The 27,734-nt window shown below is 42.7% G+C and overlaps 2 protein-coding genes across 3 annotated transcripts in view; both read right to left on the bottom strand.

Annotated features, from left to right (window-relative positions):
- The window catches only part of LOC137284830 (caspase-7-like), a 654,824-nt gene that overhangs the window by 16,734 nt on the left and 610,356 nt on the right, over positions 1–27,734 (bottom strand). The window lies entirely within an intron of this gene.
- On the bottom strand, positions 279–27,714 carry LOC137284807 (caspase-3-like). The gene is made up of 6 exons (XM_067816793.1): positions 27,589–27,714; positions 26,458–26,533; positions 21,734–21,993; positions 20,340–20,515; positions 4,749–4,899; positions 279–4,309 (listed from the first exon to the last, which is right to left on the bottom strand). Exons 1-6 carry the CDS (start codon positions 27,596–27,598, stop codon positions 4,074–4,076), a joined length of 909 nt encoding a protein of 302 aa, XP_067672894.1. The 5' UTR covers positions 27,599–27,714; the 3' UTR covers positions 279–4,073.

Consider the following 27,734-nt stretch of genomic DNA (forward strand, 5'->3'; position numbering starts at 1 on the left):
GGTGTATGAGAGTGTACACAAGACATTCTAATTGTCGTCACCCATAGGGTTTTAGATACACTGACTTATTAAGAACGCATACAATTTTTGTACGATCCTTGTAGGAAAAATCATGAGACATGCTGTGACATATGGTCAATATGAGACAGTAAATAGCTAAACTTTACTTCCTTTCCTTGTAGGCTTCTACAAGAATTCCATAAAATATACAAGAGGTTGATTTGAAATGCCAACCATTCTTAGGTACTTCTACAACTCATAACTCAGAATTTTCAGTCTTTTTTGTTTTTTTTTTCTTTTTCCTCACAGGTAAGAATATGTATTTTTAAAGATCTTTATATGACGCATTTATTAATATTTTTTCCATTAGCATGCACACACCACAATACAACGCCACATCCATGATTCCCTATTCCTTTAGATAACAAAGAGATTATATTTCACATTTTACAATTACCCTGCTTAAGGAAAGTTAAGAGGAAGTAAAGTGGAGCCTATCCTATCAAATTAATCAAAGTTTACAGACAGCCAAATTTTAGTTTAACATTTCATATATAGTAAAATACGTTGCAGCATTTGGAACTAAAAATAGAATGAACAACAGATTTTGTGCAGAGCCCATATCACTGGCAGTGAACAGGTGTAGATAATGTTATAATACATAACACAAAGGCATCTTGAGACAGAGTAACTCTCACTGTTGTGACAGGCACTGATGTGGAATGGTGAAGAAAGTATCACAAAAAAAACGGCACCTATCAGGAAAATATTACTTAAACTGGCACACAGTTGTTCTTGTTCAATGAATTTTTGATGAACAACCTACAAATCTATGACAAATCTAATGGAAATTGGAAATTTCAGGTCTGAGCAACATCCATGATGATGGGCATTTTAAGAAACTGACAAAACTCAGGATCATCAGATTCTGGACACCCAAGGGAGGCAACTCAGTAATACAAGGTGTTAAATTCTTGCTATGTGCCATCAGTTTTATAAGCCCTAAAATGATAAAATCTGACACACTTTTCAAATACAATTTTCAATACTTCAGTTAATAAGTTCATACAAATTTGAGCAATTTGAGATAATCAAGCCATTGATGAATAAACATCTTCCAGCATGTTCAGTCTCCTGTAAATTAAATATAGGTGCAGTCTGAAGAGTTAAAAACTGAGATCCAATCAGACACATACATATACTTCAACCAGTCATCATGTATTCTCTGTATATCATGATACAAAGGACACCTGTCATATATACAACGTATTTGATCAAATCACTCAAATGTTGTAATTTTCTAAACTGGACAAATTTAACAAACTCAGCAAGATACACATACTAGTGGATATACAGTGGAAGCCCTCCAAACTGGCATCCCTCTGATCCGACATGCTCTCAATATCGGCATGAGAATTTGGTTAAGCTAGTTAATTTATAATTCGGCACAATAAAGACCGTACAGTAATTATCGCTCACAAAACCGTCATCCGCTGTCTTGGCTCTCCTGTTAACTGGCCGAACATGTATTGACAATACAGTGGATTACAGTCAAGTACGATGGCTAAGCATAAGCAGGTGATGTAAATTGGAGAGCAGAACATGTCACTTGGCAAATTAAATAAACTGGAGTCTTCCAATTCGTCAGTTGCCCACCGTGTCAAGATGGCTTTGAAGATTAGCATAATGAGTATAACAACACATTGGATTTTGGAATATCATCCTCAGGTTGAAAAGGGAAAAGTTCTTAAAACTGGCAAGGTATGCCAGTTTAGAGGGCGTCCACTGTATAACAATAATTATGTTATTATCAAATAACCAATCAGTTGTGAATTAAAAGAATAATACATTCTGCTAATGTCACACAAATACTGCAAAGAAATGACATCATAAAATATTTCTTAACTTGACCTTCCAGATAAGACAAAAGGTATGTGTGGATTTCTGGAACATAGGTACCTGAGTTTTCTGAACCAAAGTTATTCATACTTCACCAAAAGTGTTTCTCATCACTGACCTGATCAAGTACCAGCAATGTAACACAAAAATACTGGACTGAGACCTTGGAGATTACTGATCAAGATTTGTGAAAGTTCATCACTACAACATTACATTAATAAATACACATACTAATAAAACAAGATATATGGTATTTGAAGAGTGAATGAGCGAGTACAGTTGTACACTGCTTTTAGCAATATTCCAGCAATATCTAAGCAAGCGACACCAGAACTGGGCTCATGACACTGTCCCAATGTGGGGAATCGAACCCAGGCCTTCAGTGTGACACAAGCAAATACTTTAACCATTAGGCTACACCACTGCCCCTTGTATTTGAAGAAGTACTTTTCAAGTCTCTATGTGCACTGTCCCAGTATGCACATTTGCAATGAGATGCAGTCCTATGTCCAAAAGATATCACTGAAAGGCAACCATATAGAGATATAAAAAATCTCCTTGGGTGACACTGATATGTAGGACATATAAGGCCAGTAAATACAACTGAAAAAATAGTACTGATTAAAATATTTTATTCAGGTTTAAATTACTTAAACCAAGTGTACAGTACTGCCCTGCTTGTCTCACTTTGTTCTATGCAGCCAGCATCATCTTTTGCAACTGTCATGTGACACTCTGGTGACAGTCACGTGATGTAAAATCATGCCACATTCTGGTCAAGGTCATGTGACGTGACGGGTATAGTCATGTCGCTAAAGACATCTGCTTTTGAAGACCTTTCTACGCTGGTGACAATTGAAATCTATGCCTGCTGTGGTGATGGCAATACTGGCCAAGGTCATGTGCTGTGAAAAGTGCCATGTGTTATGTTGCCAGTTACATGAGTTCTACTGGCTATGATCATGTGTTATGCTGAGCAAAGTCAGGTGTCATGGCTGACACTTCTTGGTGCCCAGGAAGGGATGCATCAAGAACCACCATGTTCCATGGTAAAGGAGCTACAGTTTGCCATAAACTAAAACCTGTCTCTGTGTAATAAAGGGCTATGATAAACTGTTGCATCTACTTCAAAGTAAGAATGTCTATTTATCTAAAAATAGTGTTTTGGATGTGAGTTCAAGCAAACTTGCTTTGACTGCAGACTCACTCAAACCTAGCCCTCTTAATCTGATTATCTCTCTTTAAAAATGGAACGGATTCAGACAGCATCACTTTGGTTATATTCCATTCTACATCTTGTCATGATGGTGAAAAGATCCTTCAAGACAAGCGTCCATCATCCTTTGTTTCATATCAAACCAAAATGTTCCCAGCTTTATGCCATAAACCTGATGACCTTTCAGAGCATCAAGGTCATAGTAAGATCATGATTACAAGGAAATGCCTATGACATGTATATATATATATAATATTATAGGAAGGGAAAAGACTTTATATCTACCAATCATAACACACACAGGCCTTAAGGTCAAACTGTTAGAACAGCCTTTTGTCAATTGTGAATACCGCGATGTAAACAGATGGTAGTCTTTGCTTTGTTCAACAGCTGGACTGGTGTGGTGACTTGTGATATCAAGAACTAACAAAATGTGCTCCTCCATGGTGAAAACCTCATCGAACATCTTAACTCATGTCAGGGAATTTACACGTAAATATGACACAGACTTAGCAGGAAGAGACAGTGCTGTCACTAAACATAGAAGTTAATCATTTACAATCCTGTTTCTTGTCATTCCTCAAAAACACCCAGAACAAATATCTTTCAGATCATGAAATATTTTATTGTCCAACCTGGGACTTTCCTAGCCTGAATAGTACCAACACATAGGATTATCCTTGAAATGTTCGCAACTCTGCCATATAATCTACTACCAATAAAGATACTATTAACATTAAAAGAACAAGTGGAAATTAATCCACCATGGCCAGCCTGAAATGGGGTGAAAAATACACCAGCTATCCTTAGCCTTGTCACATAAGTCAACATGTTCAATGACATTCAAAAAGTATTTTTAACACCTGTAAACGTTTCCTTATTTTCTCGATCCACCATCAGCTTGACAGGCATCGAACTGTGCTGGATTCATTCAGAAAGACATCTTCCAATTTTGTAATCATTTACATGGCAGGAAGTATAGATCTTTTGTCAACATGGAGGTTATACAGGGTATCTGTTTCTTCCTATTCATGAATTCCTTGCTTGCATTTGACTCAAAGTCATATGCTACAAGTTTGTTCACTCGAGTCATCATCGTCATGATGTCCATTTTGTCGGCGTACTTCTCCAGAACAGCACACAAAGCCTGGATGAACCAAGAACCCCGGGCCGAGTTTCGCCATGAGAAAAACCCTGGAAGTGAAATAAAAAGATATAAACATATGTTACTAAAGATATCATTGGTTGCTTGGCTTCAAACAATCTTTTACTGATAAGTATGGGTTTTGGAAATTTGATAGATTGAAAGTATATGATAAGAGTGATGGTGATGCTTACTTATGTAACTTGGAGTGTGGGGGGATCAGACTTAACTAAATGGGGCACTGTGGTAGCCTAGCGGTTAAAGTGTCTGCTCATCATGCTAAAGACACAGGTTCGATTCCCCACATGGGTATAATTAGTGAAGCCAATTTCTGGTGTTACCCGCTATGATATTGCATAAAGTGTTGAAGAATCATATTCACTTAACTAAATTGAAGGGATATACTGTATAATGAAGATTTCAGAACCCCAAATACTTCAATATTTAAACTTAGGGCAGGGACTCTTTCCCTAGCTACCAGCTACTCACCTGGAACAACAGAGTACGCCATGAGGAAGTCTGCCTCTGTGGGGATCCTGTACGTGACGGGGGCCATCTCAACATCATCATCTGCGTCTCCTTTTGTACCCAGAGCATCACTGACATCAACACCTTCATCTAGACCTTGTCCTCTACATGCCTGAAATTAGAATCAAAGTAGTAGTATAGGGAATGGGGGTTTTAAAACACTTTCAAAAAAAGTCTCTACAAAGCCGTATTTACTAAATAAGGCTTTGGTTGGCCCCTTAGCTCTTGCTACTATTACCCCTACTACAAAAAAGTTGGCGGTAATACTGACCGCTATGTCACGTTTATATCGATGAAACAGTTTAACGTGAACCGCCTATGATCTCTTTGGTGTTCATAATAAAGGCTTGTTGGGCTTTTTGTATCCCCTGTTCTATGTACTTTTTTTTCTCGTCTTCGCTGATAGCAGACTTACGAGATTTGGACCGAATATCTTGTTTCATTCCGTTATATTTTGTGAGTTCAGAGAGGATTGAACGAAACTCCTCTTCTGAGATCTTACTATCAGAGAGTGCCGTGGAAATACGCTCACTCACTGTGTTGAGCTTTGCTTCGGCAAGAACCCTGATCTCGTCGTGTTTCAATACCTTACGATGCAGTCTGCGTGATACTAACTTAAACGCCAACCCTAACACCCCTGCCACCCCAGCTGTTATTTCAATACCTAGCACACTATAGGTGCAGCCACGATGGTAGCTAACAACCCAACACCTGCCGCCCCTAGTCCCATGCTGGTTGCCATAAGGGTAGTGTCAGCCCCGTCCACGATATTGAAAGCTCTATGGTACTTTTTACATAGTGCTTTCCGCGTGTCACGGTCATGTTCTAGTTGGCGTTTCGTATCACATAACTGCCTCAAGCGGAACCCATCTACGGTTTCCAGCGTCTTCGCTACTTCCTCTACGACTGGGTACAAGCCCATCCTATAATATATATTTTGAAAGATATTTTAATTGGGTTTCAGTTAATAGTCCATAAGTGAATTTGAATTCTACAAGTTCTAGACCACTATTCAGGGTAATAGGTGAGAGGTTAATAGACTTTCCTGTTGAAATAAAAACCCCACTGAGGCTTATTAAGCGGTTTATATGACCCGGGGTATCCCGTTGTATAACAATACGACAATATTGGCCTATGTGTTCGTCATACCAGTGTATTGACACCCCGGGTAAAATTTGGTGTACTCTTGAGGTGTTTTCATTGCCAAAATAAAAGAAGACTTCTATGATGAGTGTGAAAGGGGAGAATATATCAACAATATTTATATTACCCAAATTATTGCTAATTGTTAATTTATTTTCCCATACAGAATTTAACCCATTTTTTTTGTCACCAATAGTTGCCATGTGTAATCCCCTCTCCGGAATGAAATCCCCGACCCAGCTACCGTTGTTACTAATCTTAGAGATCCACTCATTTTCGCCTATTGTGATATAAGGTGAGGTGAGTGTTAAGTTGATCACCCATTTGGGCTCTTTAAAATCTGATAACGACACCCGTCTGTACACGTTGTCTTTGAAGTGCAGGATATATAAGGTGTCTTCCTCACCAGGCTGATCGAATCCCTCCGTATCTCCTAGGTCGTTAAGCGTAGTGTTGGGACGATGACTGGTCATTGTTATACTATTTACGATATAATTTCCAACTGGTTTTCTGATAATAGTTCAGGGGTGAACTTCATACCCATGAAGTGTATGTTGTCAGGCAGGAAGATATTGGTTAGTGATATCTTGTTTTCCACGATCACGTTGACCCCCTGCAGACTGGTGTTGGAGCCGACACCCACCCGCACGTAAACGTTGCAAACTTGATACTGGTGTCGTTTCCCCCACCCGAGTTTGATCCCCTTCACGATCTCGACATCATTCCCCGATGGTTCCCCTAGGTAGACTTTGATGATCAGTGTTGAGTTTGCCGGTAGAATCTCTAGTATACTGACCACGCCTTCGAATTCAGACACCAACTGCAATTTCACGTTTTGTATGGCCGGTTTACTCGATAGCATGTGGGCTGCCATAGTGTCGAGTGGGCTGACGACTACGCTACGTCTCTGAGTTGGGACGTAAGCCACGAGCAGGGTTCCATTGTTCACGACTTTGTTTAGGTGGTTGTCTTTGTTATCCGTGAACACGTAGGGGGAGCCGAGCCTAATATTGAGAAACCAGTCGTTATCGGGTAACAACACCCACTTGTCATCTTCGGTGAAGACGAGCATATATGGCTTGTTTCGGGCGACGGTAGTGCTCTCAACATCGTCTAAGTCGAACAGTTTACCCCCGAACGATGGGTATATTATCCAGTTATTACCGGTGTTGACAAGGGCGTACTTAGTGTTGACTGTTGCTCTTGTGGTATCTACTATATCACTTAGGGCTCCACCGGAGGTGACTTCAACGCGTTTGTAAATGTTGTTTTTCAGTTGCAAGGCGTACGTTTTACCATCTACTCCGGGAGCGTCGAAACCGCGCGTGTCTCCGAGGTCGGAGATCCCGATATTGACGCATTTTTTCACTCCGGGCCCTTGTGCGCTGGTCATTTTACATGAAGCGTTAAGCTGAGGTATCCTATATTTACAGGATTATGATTTATATCTAACATCGATATTGTCAGCTCAGGTATGTTGCCCTGGATTAATCTCTTATACTGCCGTGGTGAAAACGACTCGGTTCTACCGTCGTTGTATTTCTCAGTTTTCACCGGCACTGCTCTCAGTATAGTGGAAGGGTGACCTCCTTGAATGTTGTACGTTGTGCTCACCTGACCGAGATGAATGTACAGCTCTCGGTACGGTACTAGATCGGGTAACTTCGTGCCTGTGACGGTTGTTGTTGGTTTTATCTCGTCAGGAGACATACCGAGTATCCTCGCTAATGGTCGGCCGAGCCTCAAGGGGTTTCTTCCGTTGTTGATTAACACCACTGTACCGTTTGAGTCGTTCATCTTGAGTTCGGCTCCAAGGGGTTTGAAGACCTCGTCGTTTAGAGAGCACACGCTGTAGTAGCCATCAGTTATCTGGCTACGAGTTCCACTAACGAACAGCTTATTGTTGCTGACGTTGATGTTAGTCCATTGTGGTAGGTAGGTGATATCGCAGAGTGCGACTTCGAGTTGACCTGACGTGTTATCGATCGCGTGCGTCAGCTGAACGGCCTCACCGCTCGTTATTCCTGGAAGTGTTATGTACATATTATAATATATAATTTATATATTATAATATGGACTTAGCACACTTGAAAATCGTGGTGGTAGGTAGTACGGGGTTTAAAACAACCTTTATTAATATCTTTGAAAACTATATCGTGTCCGTTAATAACGCGCAGGCGGTGGTAAACTGGAATCAAAACCCAATGCAGTTTTGGCAGAACCAACTCAACTTTGCTGTGACACTAGACACTAGACACTGTGACACTAGACTACGGTATAGACGAACTGAGTAAGGCAGTCATTTTGTTTCATATTTATTATCAAACGAGACGAATATTGAAGGAAATAAGTGCTCCTGTTCCCCAAGATAAAGCGTGGAGTATGACGAATAACCCCTATGATAAACGCGCTTATGAACGTGTTTGTGGGGAGTTTGAGATTCCAACGAATAAAGACTTTCGCCTTCCTGGTGTGAACCATGGTCTCGGTATAGTTCTCGTGTACTTCTACAGGTCCGGAACATATATGGCCGGTTCTAAAGATGGTACATACAACCCAAACCGTCATACATTTACAGGCCCCACAACGAATGAAAAGATTCATGTCAGCTGCATAAAGCAAACCAATCCTGATGCAGCCACAGCCTGGACTAAAATGATCTAAAAAACATCGAAAGGATTCACTCGTGCTGGTACAATACGCTTGAACGACTCGATTCGAACGTACGTGTGGGCGCTGTTGGGTGCACAGTCGATGACGCGTTCCAACATCCTCGGTAAGGGAACTGCTTACGACGCTCAGAAACAGTTCGTTTCCAACGTTGAGGATGCTATCAATTCTCCAGTTAATCTCCCGCGGGCCATCGACCGTTACCAAAACGTGTTAGAATACGCCAGATCGAAAGTCAATTACGTGTTTGGCGTGGGGTTGTACATGGCTCCGAGTGATATGCAACTGAGAGTAAAAAAAGTGGTGGGTTATAACAACAAAATAGTCATAGCCACGGCGGATCAAAAGTTGGGTATCAACCCCGATATTAACACCCCCTATATCCCACACATCCCACCACGTGAAACGGGTATAGTGGCGCCACCCCCGTAGCCTAAAGTTCAACCAACACAGGAGGTGGCCCCTCATATTCAGGAGCAGCATATTGATAGTAAAACGGCCCTGGTGGTTGGTGGGGTAGCTTTGGGGCTTATTTGGTTAAAAATTTCTTAGCCGCTACGTACACCAGACCCACCACGGCGACGATGGCTGCCCACAGGTTTTGACTGAGCCACGTGGCAGTTTTAGCCAGAGCGCCCAACAACCACGAGACGATGCTACCCAGGATGCCGGGAAGGGCTTCGGCGGCTAGGCCTTCCCCGAGTTTTTTTATCCAGTCTTTAACACCACCGCCGGGGGGTGTGGGAGTTCCCCCCACAGGGGTACCCCCTGTCAGTGACACCACCAAGGTTGATATGATGAAACCCAATGCAGTCAGAATGCTGGCGATGGTGATCCCTTGCTCCCGGAACAATATCCGAATCCTGTCTGCTAACGTGGTGTCTCGGTAGAGGACTTGATTGATGGTTTCCCGCACACGGTTGGTCTGGGATCGAAGCTTTTCTTTGTAGCCGGACGCTGTCTCCAACCAGACCTGCCTTTCATCTTCCAAATTGCGTATTCGTTCCTCGATGGTGGCTTTCATAGACTCGTCCTCAGTTTCACCGAGTTTTTCCTTTTCATAGTTGATGTGGTCGTCTATCTCGCCCGCTTTGGCCGTGCTTTTCCAGAGCTGACCACGAATGGTTTGCATCAACAGGTCCAACCCCCGCAGTTCCCGAAAGGTATGTTCGAAACCCGGGAAGGGCTTGTTCTCGTAGTCGGCCAACACCTTTTTAATATCATAATCTTGCATATCTTGACGGACCTTCGGAGGAAGCTTAGGTCGCGCGCCACCGTAATTTATGAAACCTAGTTCATCGCGGATCAAGTCACTCCCATGTCGACTGCCCAGTGTTGATAAAGCAAACGGTTCTCTCGTGCGTTTATTCACGAGATCGATCCCCGGGTGAGCCTTCAAACGCAGCGTGCCATTGCTATCGAGGGTAAACCTGGAATAGTCCCTTACCAACGGCTTGAGTTGGGATTTATTTTCAACTGCGTTGTAATAATCGTCAACGGCGCCCTCCATGAGTGCGTCACCTGAGAATGAGGTCTCCTGCTCGGCCCCTGTATCATCAATAGGATCATGCCACATCTCCCCCATAGGTATGTCTTCATCCATTATTTAGTATTAAAAATATATTTCATTTATATATAACAATGTACGGCAGAAAATTAGATCCTTTCAGAAGATTGAGAGAGCCATTAGGAGCCAGAGCCGTGCGTCAGTCGGTGACCATCACCAACAATCCCAGCAAGATAGACCAGAATCAAACTCTGCTGGTTAGATTTCCAAACCTTGGTGAGAATGACCTTATTGTACCAGGCACTGTTCGAGTGGCGTTCAATATCACGTTGACCTCCGACAACGACAAACGCGAGCTAGTGCGGAACGTGGGGCGAGCTATCATCAAGAAAACGACCGTCAAGATCAGCGGTAACGAGGTGCTGAGCATCGACGACAGCGATGCGTTTCACTGCTACGGGGATCTCTGGAAAAGCGAGGGAGAACGAGTCAATGATGTGTACCAGGGTATCAGCAAATCAACCCGGTTGCGCATAGGGTATGCCTTCACGCCAGACCAGCAAGACAAGCTATCGGACGGTGAAAAGGCCATCGCTCGAGCATACGGGAATCGATTCTGCGTGCCGCTCGACTTCGAGTTGCTCACGGGACACGCACCGTTTTACCAGGCCGCGCTGGGTGATAGGCTCGAATACGAGCTCACGTTTAACGACTATAGCAAAGTAGTGCGTACGCCGAACGGTGATGAGGCCAGTTATGCCATAGACAACATCTCTCTGGAGTTCGACATGGTCACTAGCCCGGAGCTGGCCAGGCAGGTTCGAAGCCAGTACTCTGGGAAGATGGCTATCCTGTACGATCGCGTACTGAGGCATAGATCAGTCGTGCGAGATAAGAGCGACACTGTGTGGAATATCAACCTGAACGTGCCGGCGCGATCGATGAAAGGTATCCTGGTCGTCCCCGTGGAGGATTACGAGCCATTCCGGAGGGACAGCGAGAAGTTTTTCAACCCCGAGATTGAAAAGGTGGAAGTGACCATCGAGGGCGTGCCCAACCAGCTGTTCAGTCATGGTATGAGACCACACCAGCAGTGGGATGAGATAAAAAAGCTACCAGTGGGGGATTACATAACAAAGGACCTGGACCTCGGCAGATCGGTGAATACCTGACCACCAAGTACGCCCTATGGTTGGACATGCGATCCACGGATGATGATAAACTGCACGGCAGCGGGCGCCGTATAGATAACGGCAGCGAAGGGATAACCATCCAGATTACTAAGAAGGCTCAACCCGCTGGTAAGTTGAAATTATATCTGTACGTTATTATGGACGCGCAACTTAATATAGACAATGGGAGATTCGTGCAAGCCATCTATTGACCTCCCCACTGACCCACACTGCGCCATAGTGTGCGGGCAGACTGGCTGTGGGAAGACCGTTTTCGTGTTGGATATGTTGGAGGGTTTCTACAAGGATGTGTTCGATAACATCGTTATCATGTGCCCTACTCTGAGCATGAATAAAACGTACGCGCAACCTTGGGTGATGACGGACCCGGACGTACACAAAATCGACCCTGGAACATGCCTGCAGGACTGGTTGAAAGCTCTTCACGAGAAATTTAAAGGGGAACCGACGCTGTTCATACTGGACGACTGCAGCGCTAATCGCGAGATAACAAAAAAGAGAGACATGCTATCGTACCTGGCCTTCTCCGGCCGGCATGCAAATCACAGCGTCTGGGTGCTAACGCAGAAGTTCAACTCGGTGTTGAAAGACCTCAGGGAGCAGACGCGATGGGTGGCCTTATTTCACTGCAAGGACAGGGATTCGTTCGAGGAGTGTTTGAGAGAGAACGATGTGATGAGTAAATTAGAACGGGAACGGGTGAAGAAACAGCTCGCTGAAACTAAACACGCTAAGCTTGTGCTCAAGACCGACCAACCAGTAGCATATAGAGTGTGCTAAAGCTAAGCAAAGCTAAGCTAAAGCTAAGCAAAGCTAAGCTAAAGCTAAGCAAATGCTAAGTATAGCTATGATATTTGAAGTGTTTGTCGTGTGCAACTTAACCTTCATTTCTCTGTGTTTTGTCTGCATCGGGTATTATATAGTTAAAACTAAATCTTACTTGTTATATTATAAGATGGAGTGTGAGGAATTGCTCGAACAATTGTCTGGGGATGATGACAAGCGAGAGAAACTGGTGGCGTTGGCTGTTGGCGGCAAAGCCAAACATTACTTTGGAGACTACACTCCGGATAAAATTCACAAAATGTCAGCTGAAGAAATCGATAAGCTGTACGCTAGATACGAGTCCCGGCTCGGAGCAGAAATGACAAAGACAATAGGATCGGCTATGACCCAGATATACACCGGTATTGTGTCATACTTCCTTCCCATTGCACCAGAGCGCCGACTTTACCTGTGGGAGGACCTCGAGAAAGACCCTTTTATCGAACACGCCTTGAGCTCTATCAGCTGCGAGCTGTACCACAAATATGGCATGTTGTTGGCTCCAATGACGGCGGCGATTATCACGGCAAAGCATTGTCAATTTGAGAGAAAAAATAATAATAATAGTATAGATGGCCGAGGTGACGGTGGAGACCCCTCCCGAAGTGAGAGAAACCCCTCCCGAGGTGACCAGGGAAACAGTGGGGGAAGTGACCCCAACAGTAACCAGGCAGAAGAATCCTAAGAGAGTAGCTGCCGGTAAAAAACGGTGGTGTAACCAACATAAAATTATCAACCCCCGACTGTTGTTGGCTGTAGGCGCTGCCGTGGTTATAACATGGTTATACGTGGGGGTACCTTCCCACAGTGAGCCCCCCAACAGTGAGGTGGTAACCCCCAACAGTGGGGGTGTGGGGGTATCCCCCACGGTCGACCCGCATATCATGTTATAATTTTAATATTTTTATATCATATACATAATGTCTGAGGGGAAAACGTTCGTCAACGACGCATACCACGCCACAGTGGTCGCCAGTCTAGCCGTAGGGTACGCTCGGTTGACTAAAATGGTGCTTAAACAACCAACTATCAAGCTAGATTTCAACCTGCAGGATATGGGTATGCTCATAATGAACCTTGGTATGGCGATGGCCACAAAAGACATCCTAGTAAAACAAGGGATAATACCTGAAAATATAATGAAATAAATATAGGATGGCCACGATAGCTATGATGGTCGGTGGGGCGTTAGTGAATGCCCTGGCATTTTCCGGGAGTAATTTCCTCTTCTCGAAACTACGAGATGACCACGCGGCTGAAATACAGGAAGAAAGGAAGCAGCACGATCTCGCTACTGAGAAATTACAAAGGGCACAGGCCGAGTACGCTAAAAAACGCCTCCAGAGGATCGATTTTATTAACGAACAACTCACGCGTGAAAACCATGCCGTTCAAACATTCAAAGATGTCGATGAAGCAATGAAAGAATACTACCTACTAACTGGTAAACGATTGGAACCGCTCAATAAACCCACACTCGCTCAGTACTACACACCATCCAAGGGACAAATGAATCGTGAACTGGGCTTCATAGTGTTGGGTATAGCAGCTACTGCGTTGGTTGCGAAGCAATTAAATTAAATACCCATATAAGTAAACATGAGACCCGCTCCATACCGATGTGAATACATACTTATGGGGAAGACCAAGGCCTGAGGTAGGAAATGCAGGGCTAGGTTCTGTTGTTTCCATATGGGAAGTCCTAACTACACGTGTTCTGTGTGTGGTATCGGGGTTAAAGGGCACTACTGTCTATGTAAAGCTCACGGAGCGAACGTAGTCAGACATCAACTCATCTACGAGAATAAAAAGGGCTACATAAAAGAACGTAGGCGACTGCTCAAGATAGACTCCAATTAGACATTGGTTATGTTAGGTGTAAACACTATGACTACTGTACGCGAGCTTAAGCGGGTCGCAAAACAGAGAGGTGTGATCGGGTATTCTCGAATGCGGAAGTCAGCATTGTTGAGATTACTAGGTTTAGAAGCCCCTCCTACGGTAAAACAATTAAAAGCTCAAGCGAAACAGCTTGGATACACGGGTTATTCAAAACTGGGGAGAGCCGGGTTAGTCGAATTGTTATCACATACCCCCGTAGCACGTCCCACTGTAAAACAAGTGAAAGCCGAGGCACACGATTTGGGTTTAGGCGGGTATTCCCGTATGAGAAAACCACAACTTTTAGAATTATTACGACAGAATAGAGCTATTGACCTACAGTTCGTGCGCACTGAGCACGCTGTAGGCAACTATTTGAGAGGTTGGCACATGCACGTTGATAGAAACATAGACATTACAGATATCAAGCCTCTGATAGCTGATAAGGTCAACCAGGAACTAAATAACCTAGGAAGTATCAAGTTTCAGATCACAGTGAAAATGTCGCTCGATAAGCAGGTTGGGGACTTCACTGAGTATGTTCAGCCTTACTTCCGAGGTAAACAAGAGGTCGTCACACATACAGAGACCATTGGCACATCAATCGATACCAGTTTTCAGCAGATACGAGAAAACCTAGAACGCTACACACACTTGGGGTCCGGGTGGGCTGTAGATAAAATCGATAATGTCTATCTAGACATAGCTAACTACGTGCCATTCAGAGGCGGGTCATACCTAGCCTTGCCTCCCTACTATAGGAACAAACATGCCATAGTAAACGTTAAGAATAGAGGAAACGATTGCCTGAGGTTAGCTATCAGGTCAGCCTTATTTCCAGCTGACACTAATCCGAACAGGCCTTCTAATTATCCTCAGGATGATGGGCTCAACTGGGATGGTATAGATGAACCCACCCCCATATCCCAGATCACTAAAGTAGAAAAACAGAATAATCTGGCTATAAATATCTTTGGGCACGAAGGTAACACAACAATAGTACACAGGGTCAGCGGGGTGAAGGATCGCCAAGTTATCAATATATTCATGATCCAGCGAGGTGACAAGTATCACTACACATGGATAAAACACTTTAGCAGGCTGTTGTATGACCAATCGGCACACAGAGAAAAGACCCACTTCTGTGAACGATGCCTACATGGCTTCACACGAGCTGATTTATTAGAATCCCACCGGGAGGATTGCCAAGGTGTGGGGCAGACGGCCATACGAGTCGACATGCCTAAGGAAGGTGATAATATCCTAAAATTCGGTAACCACAAGAACCAAATGTCTGTGCCTTATATCATATACGCCGACTTCGAAGCCTTGGTTGTGGGAGAATCCCCCACACCCCCCAGTGGTAGCTTCACCCACAAAACACAAGAGCATAAAGCCTGTGGGTTTGGATACATTGTCGTCCGTTGTGACGGGGAAACGAAAGCTCCGGTAGTGTATAGGGGCCCTGACGCGGCTGAAAGGTTTCTAAAGTGTTTGTAGGAGGAAGAAAAAATTATTAGGAATGCATTGTATAGAATCGCTCCCATGCGTATGACCCGAGTCGACAGGCTAGCTCACGCTAGTAGCACTAACTGTGACTCACCACGTGTCTGACTCACCACTTAACGGTGATTCGGTGAGAGATCACTGCCACATAACTGGTAAGTATAGAGGCGCCGCTCACAGCGCGTGCAACCTCAAGCTTAAAATCAACCCTAAGACAATAAACATCCCCGTTGTCTTTCACAACTTGAGAGGGTACGACTCACACTTGATCATGCAGGCCATCGCGAAAATCGATGGTAATATAACGTGCATCCCCAACAACATGGAGAGATACATCTCCTTCAGCTTAAAAGGACTTAGGTTCATTGACTCGTTTCAGTTCCTCCTGTCGTCACTCGACAGTCTGGTCAAGGCCAACAATACCTTCCCTATCACCGATCGATACACAGACGCCGAGACTAGACCCCTGCTTATGAGGAAGGGTGTGTACCCCTATGAGTACATGGATAGTTGGGTCAAGTTCACCGAGACCAGACTACCCCCTATTGACTGCTTTTATAGCAAGCTGAATGAGGCGTCCGTCTCACGAGATGATTACTCGCACGCGACTAACGTATGGAATAAACTGGGTTGTAAGAACCTGGGTGATTATCACGACCTGTACTTGAGGACAGATGTACTGCTGTTAGCCGACGTGTTTCAAGCAGTATAAACTCGACCCCGCATGGTATTACACCAGCCCAGGTCTGTCGTGGGACGCCTTGCTTAAAAAGACCGGAGTTAATTTGGAATTGCTCACAGATTACGACATGCACCTATTCATTGAGAAAGGCTTGCGAGGTGGGATTTCCATGGCATCCAAACGATACGCGAAAGCAAATAATCAATACGTGAAAGGTTACGATCCTAACAAGCCAACCAATCACATTCTCTACCTCGACGCAAACAACCTGTACGGCTGGGCCATGAGCCAGTATCTACCTACAGGGGGATTCGAATGGGTACCCCACGTTGATGTTATGGGGGTTGCACCAGATTCGAACAAAGGGTATATCCTCGAGGTTGACTTAGAGTATACCCAGGAATTACACACATCACACAACAGCTACCCCCTGGCCCCCGAACGTATGAGGGTTAACCCAGACTGGATGTCTGAGTACCAACATAACTTGTTAGGTGGGCGTGTGACAGACGTTGAAAAACTCGTGCCTAACTTAATGAATAAGACCAAGTACATCGTTCACTATCGCAACCTACAGCTGTACCTGTCGTTGGGTATGAGGCTGACCAAAATACACAGGGTGCTCATGTTCGACCAGAGCCCATGGATGGAGCCCTACATCAGAATGAACACAGACCTACGAAAAAAAGCCACCAGTGATTTTGAGAAAAATCTCTACAAGCTCATGAACAACTTGGTGTTTGGTAAGACTATGGAGAACCTGAGGAAACGCGTGACCGTGAAGCTGGTTCGGTCGAGTGAGGAAGACAAGCTCAGGAGATTAATAGTCAGTCCGGCATTCAACTGTAGTAAGATATTCACAGACAACCTGGTTGCCCTACACATGAAGAAAAGCCACATAAAATTCAACCGGCCTGTTTACGTGGGGATGAGCATCCTCGATTTATCCGAACACCTGATGTACGACTTTTACTACAACGAGCTCAAGAAACAGTACGGCGACAGGTGTGAAGTACTGTACACTGACATGGATTCCCTGCTGTTAGAAATTTGAACCGAGGACGTGTACGAGGACATGAAAAACACCTCGATTTATACGACACCAGCGACTACCCTAAGACCCATGCCATACACAGTACGGTAAATAAAAAGGTCCTAGGTAAGATGAAGGACGAGTGTGCTGGCACGCCCATAGCCGAGTACATAGGTTTGAGACCTAAGATGTACTCCATACTGAAAGCCGACAATAGTGAGATCCGGAAGGCTAAGGGGGTTAAGAAGTATGTGGTGAAACAACACATCAAACACGCCAGATTCAAGGAAGCCCTGTTCAAGACCCGTACCTTTAGGCATAAAATGAACACACTTAGAAGTGATGGACATAAGATATACGGACTGACTATAAACAAGATGTCCCTGTCGCCTATGGACACGAAACGTTGGATAGCTATTGATGGGATAAACACATACGCGTATGGACATGAAAAAATTTGAGGCTATTTACTACAGCCCGCGTGGGTACTGGAAAGGAGCTAGCGCAGTAGATAAGCTAGCTAAAATAGCGCGAGTACCCCCGGAGGAAGCCAAAGCGTGGCTTGAAAAACAAGCCCTGTGGCAGATCTATTTGCCGGCACCACGCTACGTGCCTAGAAGGAGGTTCGGTATTAACATACCTAATAGCATTCACCAGGCAGACCTACTGTTCCTACCCCACGACAAGAGGTACAAGTATGCCTTAACCGTAGTGGACGTAGCCAGTCGTTACAAGGAAGCCGAACCCTTGACCACGAAAGATTCGGCCCAGGTAGCCAGAGGATTCGAACGCATATACAAACGCAGCCCGCTGACGTGGCCAACAGAGCTGCAAGTTGACCCCAGACGGGAGTTCATGGGTTCCGTGTCACAACTGCTAGCCAAACACGATACAAAGGTCAGGCGTGGCACGGCCGGAGCCCATCGCAGCCAAGCCATAGTTGAGAGATTTAATAGGACTTTGGCTGAGCGTTTGTTCGGCCATCAGTATGCTAGGGAGATGGCCACCCCTGGAAAACGATCGACTGAATGGGTCACGAGGTTACCCAAGGTGGTGTCGGCAATCAACCATGAAGTCACCTGTCTCACCGGTAAGAAACCGGCAGACGCTATCAAACTAAAATCAATAGTTGCAGAGTCGGCCGCTCCATTGCGTGGGAAGGAGAAACAGATACCAGATAGGGCCCTAGTGAGGTATCTATACCAGCCGGGGGAACACGAGGGTGATAACCGTAAGCGGGCCACCGATCCTATATGGTCAGTCAAAACTTACAACATAGATAAAGTGGATATGAAAGCCAACGAACCTAACTTATACTACTTGAGGGATGGGCCGGGTAGGGGGTTTGTAAGAGAAGAATTATTGATCGTACCGTACGGCACAGTGTTACCCTCTACCAACACACTGTAGTAGGGGTAATAGTAGCAAGAGCTAAGGGCCCAACCAACGCCTTAGTTAGTAAATAAGGCGTTGTAGAGACTTTTTTTGAAAGTGTTTTAAAACCCCCATTCCCTATACTACTAAAGTTGAAGCTGATATTGAATCACTCCAGGTCAAACAGAAGTCATCTTAACTCAGCTGAAGCTGAAATCATATCACCACACTTGAAACTGAAATATCACCACAGTTTAAGTGGCAATCATATCACCATAGTTTAAGTGGCAATCATATCACCATAGTTTAAGTGGCAATCATATCACCATAGTTTAAGTGGCAATCATATCACCACACTTGAAATTGAAATATCACCACAGTTTAAGTGGCAATCATATCACCATAGTTTAAGTGGCAATCATATCACCACACTTGAAATTGAAATATCACCATAGTTTAAGTGGCAATCATATCACCATAGTTTAAGTGGCAATCATATCACCACAGTTTAAGTGGCAATCATATCACCATAGTTTAAGTGGCAATCATATGACCACAGTTTAAGTGGCAATCATATGACCACAGTTTAAGTGGCAATCATATCACCATAGTTTAAGTGGCAATCATATCACCAGAGTTTAAGTGGCAATCATTTCCAGCTGAAGTTTATGTTCTCTGAACAACAAAATATGAACATGCACTGGGTGCAACTAAGTATAAAAAAGGGGCTGTATTTTCAGATTCAGGTTGCACCAGTGCAAGATATAAATGCTAAAAATGAAGCTCCCCCAAGAGATTCCTGAAACCACAACTACAGCCATGGTAACTGACATTCTAGAAAACATAATAAAGCTGAACCAGTATTCAAATTCAAGTGGGTAGGTTGAGTAGCCTGGTGGTTTAAGCCTAGTAGCCTAGTGGTTAAACTGTTCATCATGACGAAGGCCTGGGTTCAATTACCCACATGCGTTCAATGTGTGAAGCACACTTCTGGGGTTCCCTGGTGTCATATTGCTTGAATATTGCTGAAAGCTGCCTAAAACCCAACTCACTCACTCACTCACTCACTCAAACTCAAGCACATGTTAATACTGTGAGTTATGAGTTTCTTCTCTAACCTCCAAGGTATATGTTCCAATAATTTACCTCCCTTGGTTGGCTTTTTATCAAATCAGGTGTCCATGCTGGGAAGTTGAGCGTACCAATCACAACTCACTTCAATTCTTGGATTATCTAACCGATTAAACTTGACAACAGAATTGATGCAGAGGTACCTGAGAGAGGTAGAAGGAGTTCTTGCATATATTTTTTTTAAACTTTAAGACCTGTCAATTTGTCTGTATGATTTCCCACAAAACAAATCTGAACAAACCTAAGTGGCTGTGACAGTATCTTTTTTGACCATGGCAACCTCAGTTGTAATGGCAGCTTTGTTGATTGGCTACAGTTAGAATGCTGAACCAGCGAGGGGAGGTAATAAATTATCATGCCAAGGAATAGATGCATCCTGGGTATAGTGGAGAGTTATCGGAACGTATCCCATGGAGATTATTGAGGATGACTGTACCCATGTGGGGAATTGATCCCGGGTTCTCGGCATAACGAACAAATGCTCTAACTACTAGGCTAGCCCATGGGCAACATGTTGATATCACACTGGCTCACTAGGCTGCCTCTGCATGTCTCAAATTAGGCTTCAGTGTAATACTAAAACTTCATATTGAAATAGTTGAGTTACCTGTATAAAGAACAGTTTGGGTTTGCCTGCAAGAGACAGGCATCTGTGTCCCTTGAATGGGTCCACAAGCTCCTTGATTTCTATGGGTCCGTTTGTACCATACACAGCCCCCTCCTCTCCGTGAGACAGGATGACACAGGCAAAGCAGTCGCTCCTTGAGTAGTCTTCCTTGGCAGCTGTCACAGTAAATACACTTTGGGTAACAACAACTGACAGGTTTGATCAGTGGAAAAACAGGGCCTAAATTTTTTAATTCATCTTAGCCAAAGACCCCTCAGCCCTAACATAGTCGTAAGTGCCACACTTAAACACAGACTTACGACTGTCTTAGCGCCAAGAGACCTTCGAAAAACTAGGTCCAGAGCTATATATACATTCAGGCTGTACATATCAAAGAAGAAAAATTACACATTCAATAAGGGGACAAGACAATACTACCATATACATGACATGTAACATGAATACCTTTCACAGATAACAACTCCTTCTTATTCTCCATAAAATGTGTCATATATTTGTGGGCGAGCGAGTTTAGTTTTATGCCGCATCACCAATATTCCAGCTGTAGGACAGCAGTCTGTAAATAATCCAGTCTGAACAGACAATCCAGTGATCAACAGCAAGGTCATTGATCTAACCAAGTGGAATTTGATGACATGTGCCAATCAAGTCAGCAAACCTACCACTTGATTCCATTAGTCGCCTCTTAAGACAAGCATGGGTTACAGAAAACGCCTTTCAAAATTCAAGAACCCCATAGGACATATAACTCACAGGTCTGTCACTCTTGTGCAAAGCTATTTCTCTTGAAATGATCTGTAAGCCCATTTAAATTAGTTTACATATCAACAGAAAACAGTAAATAATGCTTAAAAACAATCAAAATTTGGGCTATGACTCTAAACATTATTCAGACTGAATACTGATTTGTAACGTTACATGGATACACTACCATCCTATAATATTCCAGAGTGGAGAACTAAAAGCCCCATCACCCCAATAAACCCAGTGTCAACACATCTGAACAATTTCCCTTTTCTTCAACAAACCAATACTGCTGCTTATCCATCACAATTACAGATAAATAATCAGAGATCAGTATTTGAGCAATAATTGATCAATGGATACACATATTATTTGATTAATCTCTCAAGTGCTACCAGCCAGGGCCCATTTCACAAAGTTCTTGTAAACCTAAGATCTCATAACTTTTCTCATAGCACTCGTACCTCCTATACTGTAACATAGGAGGTACGAATACTACTAGTTATGAGATCGTAGGCTTATGAGACTTTCGTGAAGCACGGCCCTGCAGTTATCAAGCCTAGACATCACACTCAAACCAATCACCCAGACAGGATAGAAGAGATGCTAAATACACCCCTGTTAATCACCTTGATCCATAATTGATTTCATCTCCCCTGTTGTCTTGTTTGTGTGCATCTTCACTGTAAAACCAAGACCTTTGAGGCGCTGATATATGTTGGAGGCATCTATGTCAGTTCCTGTCCTTGTCCCCATGCCTGTGTGACGGTCAAAATCGCGGTTGTTGAGAATAATAGCCAGGCCTCGATTGTCATGGTCCATTTTGTACTTTTCAGCAAGGAACTCTGCCTCTGTGTAAACAGGTGCTTGTCCACCTGCTTGGCCACCCCTGGAAGTCATATGAAAGTTGTAATGTTAACTATTACAAGGGTTTCCATAGTATGTTATATGGATCAGGGGCTATGGGAATTGGGATATCTTAGTGGTAAACCAAGGTTTGACCATCGACCAAGGTTCGAGTGAGTGAGTGAGTGAGTGAGTGAGTGAGTGAGTGAGTGAGTGAGTGAGTGAGTGAGTGAGTGAGTGAGTGAGTGAGTGAGTGTAGTTTTACATCGCTTTTAGCAATATTCCAGCAAAATCATGGCGGGGGACACCAGAAAATGGGCTTCACACATTGTACCCATGTGGAGAATCGAGCGCGGGTCTACTAGGCTACCCCACAGCCCCACCAAGGTTCTATTTTCCACAAGAGTATGTTGTGTGGAGTCCATTTCTGGTGTCCCCCTTCATAATATTGCTGAAATATTGCTAATAGCAAACTATGTAACTGTAACTTATCAGAAAAAATTCTAACTTTGGCATAAATTCTTTGATACTATTTCACATATTTCAGTCATGGTTTAAACTAAGTTGATTCAAAACAATGTAAAAATACAACATAACTCAAATTCCCATGTGAACATGGCACGTAAGTTTATTGATCCTTCCCAACTGGTGCAACCAGCACTGTGACATCAAGTGGCATAGTACGACATGCTGTATGTCAAATATATGTACTGTCACTGCATCATGTGTGTTAGTCATACAGCCCTTTGTACTAAGGCTGTGTATTGGTAAATTAACTTTATTGCAATATACTGCCATTCAGGTACTCGTATTGTGATACTTAATGCGATAAATTGGCATCTTTAGTGTTTGATAGTGAGTTACCCAAAATGTGCAGCCAATCCTATCTTAAGTCCCTAACATATATGTTATGGTTCTGATAATGTCAATTTCAAAATTAGTTATGGATTCTTTTTTCTTCTTTAAACAATTTATAGTATCATGCAGTTTGCAGTTTTGTCATTGAATGCAGTTTTGTCATTGAATAACAAAGGAAAACTGTTGTGAATGAAAGTATGTGTAGAGTTTAATTACTGGTAATACGATGCAGTCACTACTCAGTACCATGGCAGTATTCATTGTTACACTTGCTTTACTGCCAAATATTCTAATATACTAAAGACATCACTAGCTCAAGAAATTGCTGTTACCAAGGTTACAGTATAAAACCTCACAAGTTTCACCTTGCTCATAGTGGCTTGGAATAGAAGTTTTTTTTCTTTTTGCAATATTGGGTACATTTTAGATATAAATATATAGGAAACGCCGCTAATGGAATATTAGACACTGGATCAAGCATCTGCTTGGAGATTGATAAGGCAAGTATCTGAATCAAGAAGACGTTCATCGTGTTAGTAGATGGTTCTTATTGTTAACTGGTTACCCTGCCTGTCATTAGCGGACAGTGAAGAGTGGGGTGAGTGAGTTTAGTATTATGCAGCACTCAGCAATATTCCAGCTACATGGTGGCAATCTGTAAATAATTGAGTCTGGACCAGACAATCCAGTGATCAACAGCATGAGCATCGCCTTTTATGGCATGCAAGGGTTGCTGTAGGCCTATTCCACCCCGGACCTCCACGGGTCTGGACATTAAAAGAGTGATCAGCTCAGAACCAGTATATATGGTGTTAGCCCATTCTAATACAAGCAGCCACACACATGGGTGAGGAGGTAGTTGGGTAGCCTAGTGTTCAAGTGTTCATTCGTCATTAGAAGCAATCCAGTGTTTGTGTTCATGCGTACTTTCACTTCACACTGGGTCATACACACAGGGGACCCTGGTAAGGGCAATTATCTTAACTGTGCTTTTAACAATTTGATTCTTTGCTTGAAAATGAAAACAATACTCACAAAGTCTATCAGCCAATCTAATCACTCTTGTTTGTACTTTGGACTGTAATAAACGTGGGTGTCCTCTTATTGGATGTTTTAGTCTTGTTATGGTGGTGAGGGTATATATGGTCTAGGGTATTTACATAATGTCAGGGCCACTGGATAAGACAGTACACTGGATAAGACAGTACACTGGATAAGGCAGTATACAAATATAAATGACATGACTCGTCACTGACTGAGCTATGCATTATCAGGGAAGAGGACACCAAATGGTGTTTCTAACATTGCACTGACTGTGGGGACTGAGACCAAGCCATCAACATGACGAAGGAATATGTTAGTCACTCCATTGTCTCATGTTCTACATTCATGACTGTGTACTTAGTGTGCAGACTTTCTGAACATTTAGATAAAAAACACCAACCAAACACTTGGTATGAAACAAGTGTTCTTTTCTTTGTTCCACAGTCAATTCAGATGGCAACATAGTACTTAAGTAGCAATTTGTAAAACCATGAGTGAGTTACATTGCCTTTAGCAATATTCCAGCAATCTTATGGTGGGTGACCCACAAAATCACTTCATGTATTTTCTCAATGTTGGGAATCAAACCCAGTTCTTTGGTGTGAAGAACGAATGCTGTAACCACTAGGCTACCCCACCGGCCCAGTAATTAATAGAAATAGAAACACTGGGGTAATATATCTTTCATCATTGCTGTTTTTGTTATTAGTGGGTCAAGGAAAGTAAATTACAACAACATCTCTCAATAAAGGAAGAGAAAGCGCTGCTTAGAAATTGTCAATTATATGTCCATACAAACTTGGGACAGGAAAATAGTTGCAGCATGAAATAATAACATTTCAATTGTACAACATGTCCAAGGTCCAAGATCAAGCATCAGTCATAATGACTTGTCAAACAGGATAATTATTTTATAGTGTACAAGGTGTTTTCTACAGCCATTGTAATAGTGTTTGCATTAATGCAGAAACCTGCATTTTTCTCACAAAAAATAGTAAACACAAAAGATATTTTTGCATGTGTTTTGCAAGCATAGATGTTGATTTACATAATTTTAAAAAGTATCTTAAAAGAGTGAAATATAGAAAAAACAATACATTTTGAAATGATTTAGGATTGTAATATTTACATATTTACAATTTTCTTTCTGGATGCACTCGTACAAAATCTACCCTGAAAACTGACAGAACCTTAAATGCCACAACTACCATGTCGTCATGATCACCCCATGGCCATAGCAAGATAAAAACAAGTCAACAAACACAGAAAAACAAAAGGATCCTGACAGTCAAATCAATAACTCTAAAGTTCTGAAACGCAACACAGCTCTTGTAGAGCCTAGCAACCACTGCCTTCTGTATAGCACTGTTAGATGGCTGCATGTGAGGTAACACTAACATTCATCCCTGAGGTCATGTTAAGGACACTGTGTGGGTAAAGGAAGGTAATTACAAGCCTTGCCCAGTCAGTAGCCACACCTCACCTGTCTGACCAGTGTGTAATCAGGATCCTGTAATCACTGTTAATGTTACAATGGTTACACTATCACACACTTGTAGCAAATGCAAATATCTCAGGGACACACAAACAATTTTAATGTTAATTTGTTTATACACAGTAAATTACAGTTAAGTATATAACAAAATTTAATTAACCCAATTCATTACACCAAACTTGGTAAATCATATTTTGACAAAACAATTACAGTCCGAGGCTGAAAACAACAAATGCTTTGGAGTCCATATAGCTGTCAGTTCTTTGAAAAGTGTGTTCATCGTACACACAGTTTACTAGAAATCTCGAAATGTTATCTTCATTTCTATGTACCCAATGACCCCTTCTGGTAATGGCCTCAGTGGCTCGAACTACGCCTTAGTTACAGCTGACCTTGACCCCCACATACCTGGTATACCAGGAACAGCATGAAATGTAAAAAAATGTTCTGGCAATACTTCCAAATATTTCTTAAATATTAGTCGTGGAACAATTTTATGGATGACACTGATGAAAATTCAGTCACATGGGTTTTTCAGTTCCGAGTGAGTGAGTGAGTGAGTGAGTGAGTGAGTGAGTGAGTGAGTGAGTGCGTGCATTTAGCAATATCAAGCGGTTCACAAAAATCATAGCACTAATATGATCACAACACCCATACTTTAACACAGACTTAACGACTGATGTAGACCTACAATCGCTTTGAGAAATGGAGTTTGATTGTCCAAATGGGTACTATGTGTGAATCACAATGAGCATGACGAGTGAATGCTTAACCATTAGGCTACCTCACTGCCTCAATCAGTTGCAAGGAAAGGACTCTCGATTTCACACAATGCAGCATCAGCCATTATGGCCACACTGCTCCCCACAAAATGGAAATACACTGGAACAACAATGTGTGAGGAAAACTTGTCCATTAACATGTTTGGCATGCTAAACAACAAATTTTTAAATCAAGGGTGTCAGTTTTGCGGATTATGGATTCAATCTCAAAAAGAATTCTTGCCAAATCCAGAAATGCCAAATCAGCAACTATCATGATTTCTGTAGATGTGAGTGGAGTCAGGTCAATGACAATAATGTAAACAAAGGCATCATGTATCTTTCTTACCCTCCTCCTCTTCCTTTTGCATCAGGTTCATCTGTCTCAGTAGATCTTCCCACAGCATCTACTTGATCATTGTTATCTGGAACACAAAGAACACATGCACACTGTCATTACATCAGATTTCTTCAAAAATACCAGTAAAGTGCATACTGATTAATGAGTATTGCTTATTACAGAGGTTCTAAAAACTACCCGTGAAGGCGTAAACTGATCTTTAGTAACCCATGCTTCTTGTAAGAGGTGAATAACGGGATTGGGTGGTCAAACTCGCTGACTTGGCTGACACATTATTGGTTCCCAATCGTGTATAGTTGTCAGGTACGGCATGGACGAACTACCCTTTTTAACAAACAGATCTGACAAATATGAGACAAAACTTCATCATGCTTCATGAACAAAAATGCTTTTATGCGTGTTTGGAAAGTTAATCAGCCAGGTGCTGATGACTTACTAAATGAGAAGTAATTATTAGTGATAGTGCCTCTGATCATTGGCAAGCCTTATAGGTGATGGTTATTTTTTATTTATGTATGTTGATGAAAGCTGGTAAAATGAGCTCAAACCTCTATATGGCAGGAACTGAAGACTGAGAAAGTGTGCCTGGTAAAGTGCACTAGTCCCTTCATCATCATGTCATATTAGTGTTGTCTTTGTTGATCATACATCGATTTTCATCAGATCATTTTAATGGAGACACTTACATTCAAATGTGATAGCAAAATTGACTTGTGTCATTATAGAAGTTAGAACATGATGACACATCAACACTACCACAAAGTCTACACCTTGGTGATAAAACCGAAACATAATCTTTGCGTTGATTACAATTTACAGTACATAACTGTGGTTGGGTTGCTTGATAATAATCATGATAATTAGGAGAGTTTTAACCACTGATAATACCGACTCATCACAGTTATTTCAATCTACTGAACGTAGATTTGTTGAAAGTGTCAGGCAGGTATAGCGCAAAACTGACAGCAATGAGCCAATGATCAGCACTAGATCTACCAGGGTTGGTTATTACGACATTTCCTGACTTTATGCCCTCCTGCAGTACAACAGGCAGTCATCTTCCCATGATATGATTTCACAAAATAAACAGAAGCTGTTACACGAAAACGTTCAACTCACTGTCAGTCATATTGCACGACGAGGTAAAGAAACGAATATCTGTGCCTCTTGGGCACAAACAATCCAAATGTTTGCGAACTCGCCTCTACGGTTCCGTCGACATTCGGCTTTTTCCGTAACGCACCTGTTTGCAGTATTCGTCCACA

The sequence above is a fragment of the Haliotis asinina genome, chromosome 5, assembly GCF_037392515.1.
Source record: "Haliotis asinina isolate JCU_RB_2024 chromosome 5, JCU_Hal_asi_v2, whole genome shotgun sequence".
NCBI lineage: Eukaryota > Metazoa > Mollusca > Gastropoda > Lepetellida > Haliotidae > Haliotis > Haliotis asinina.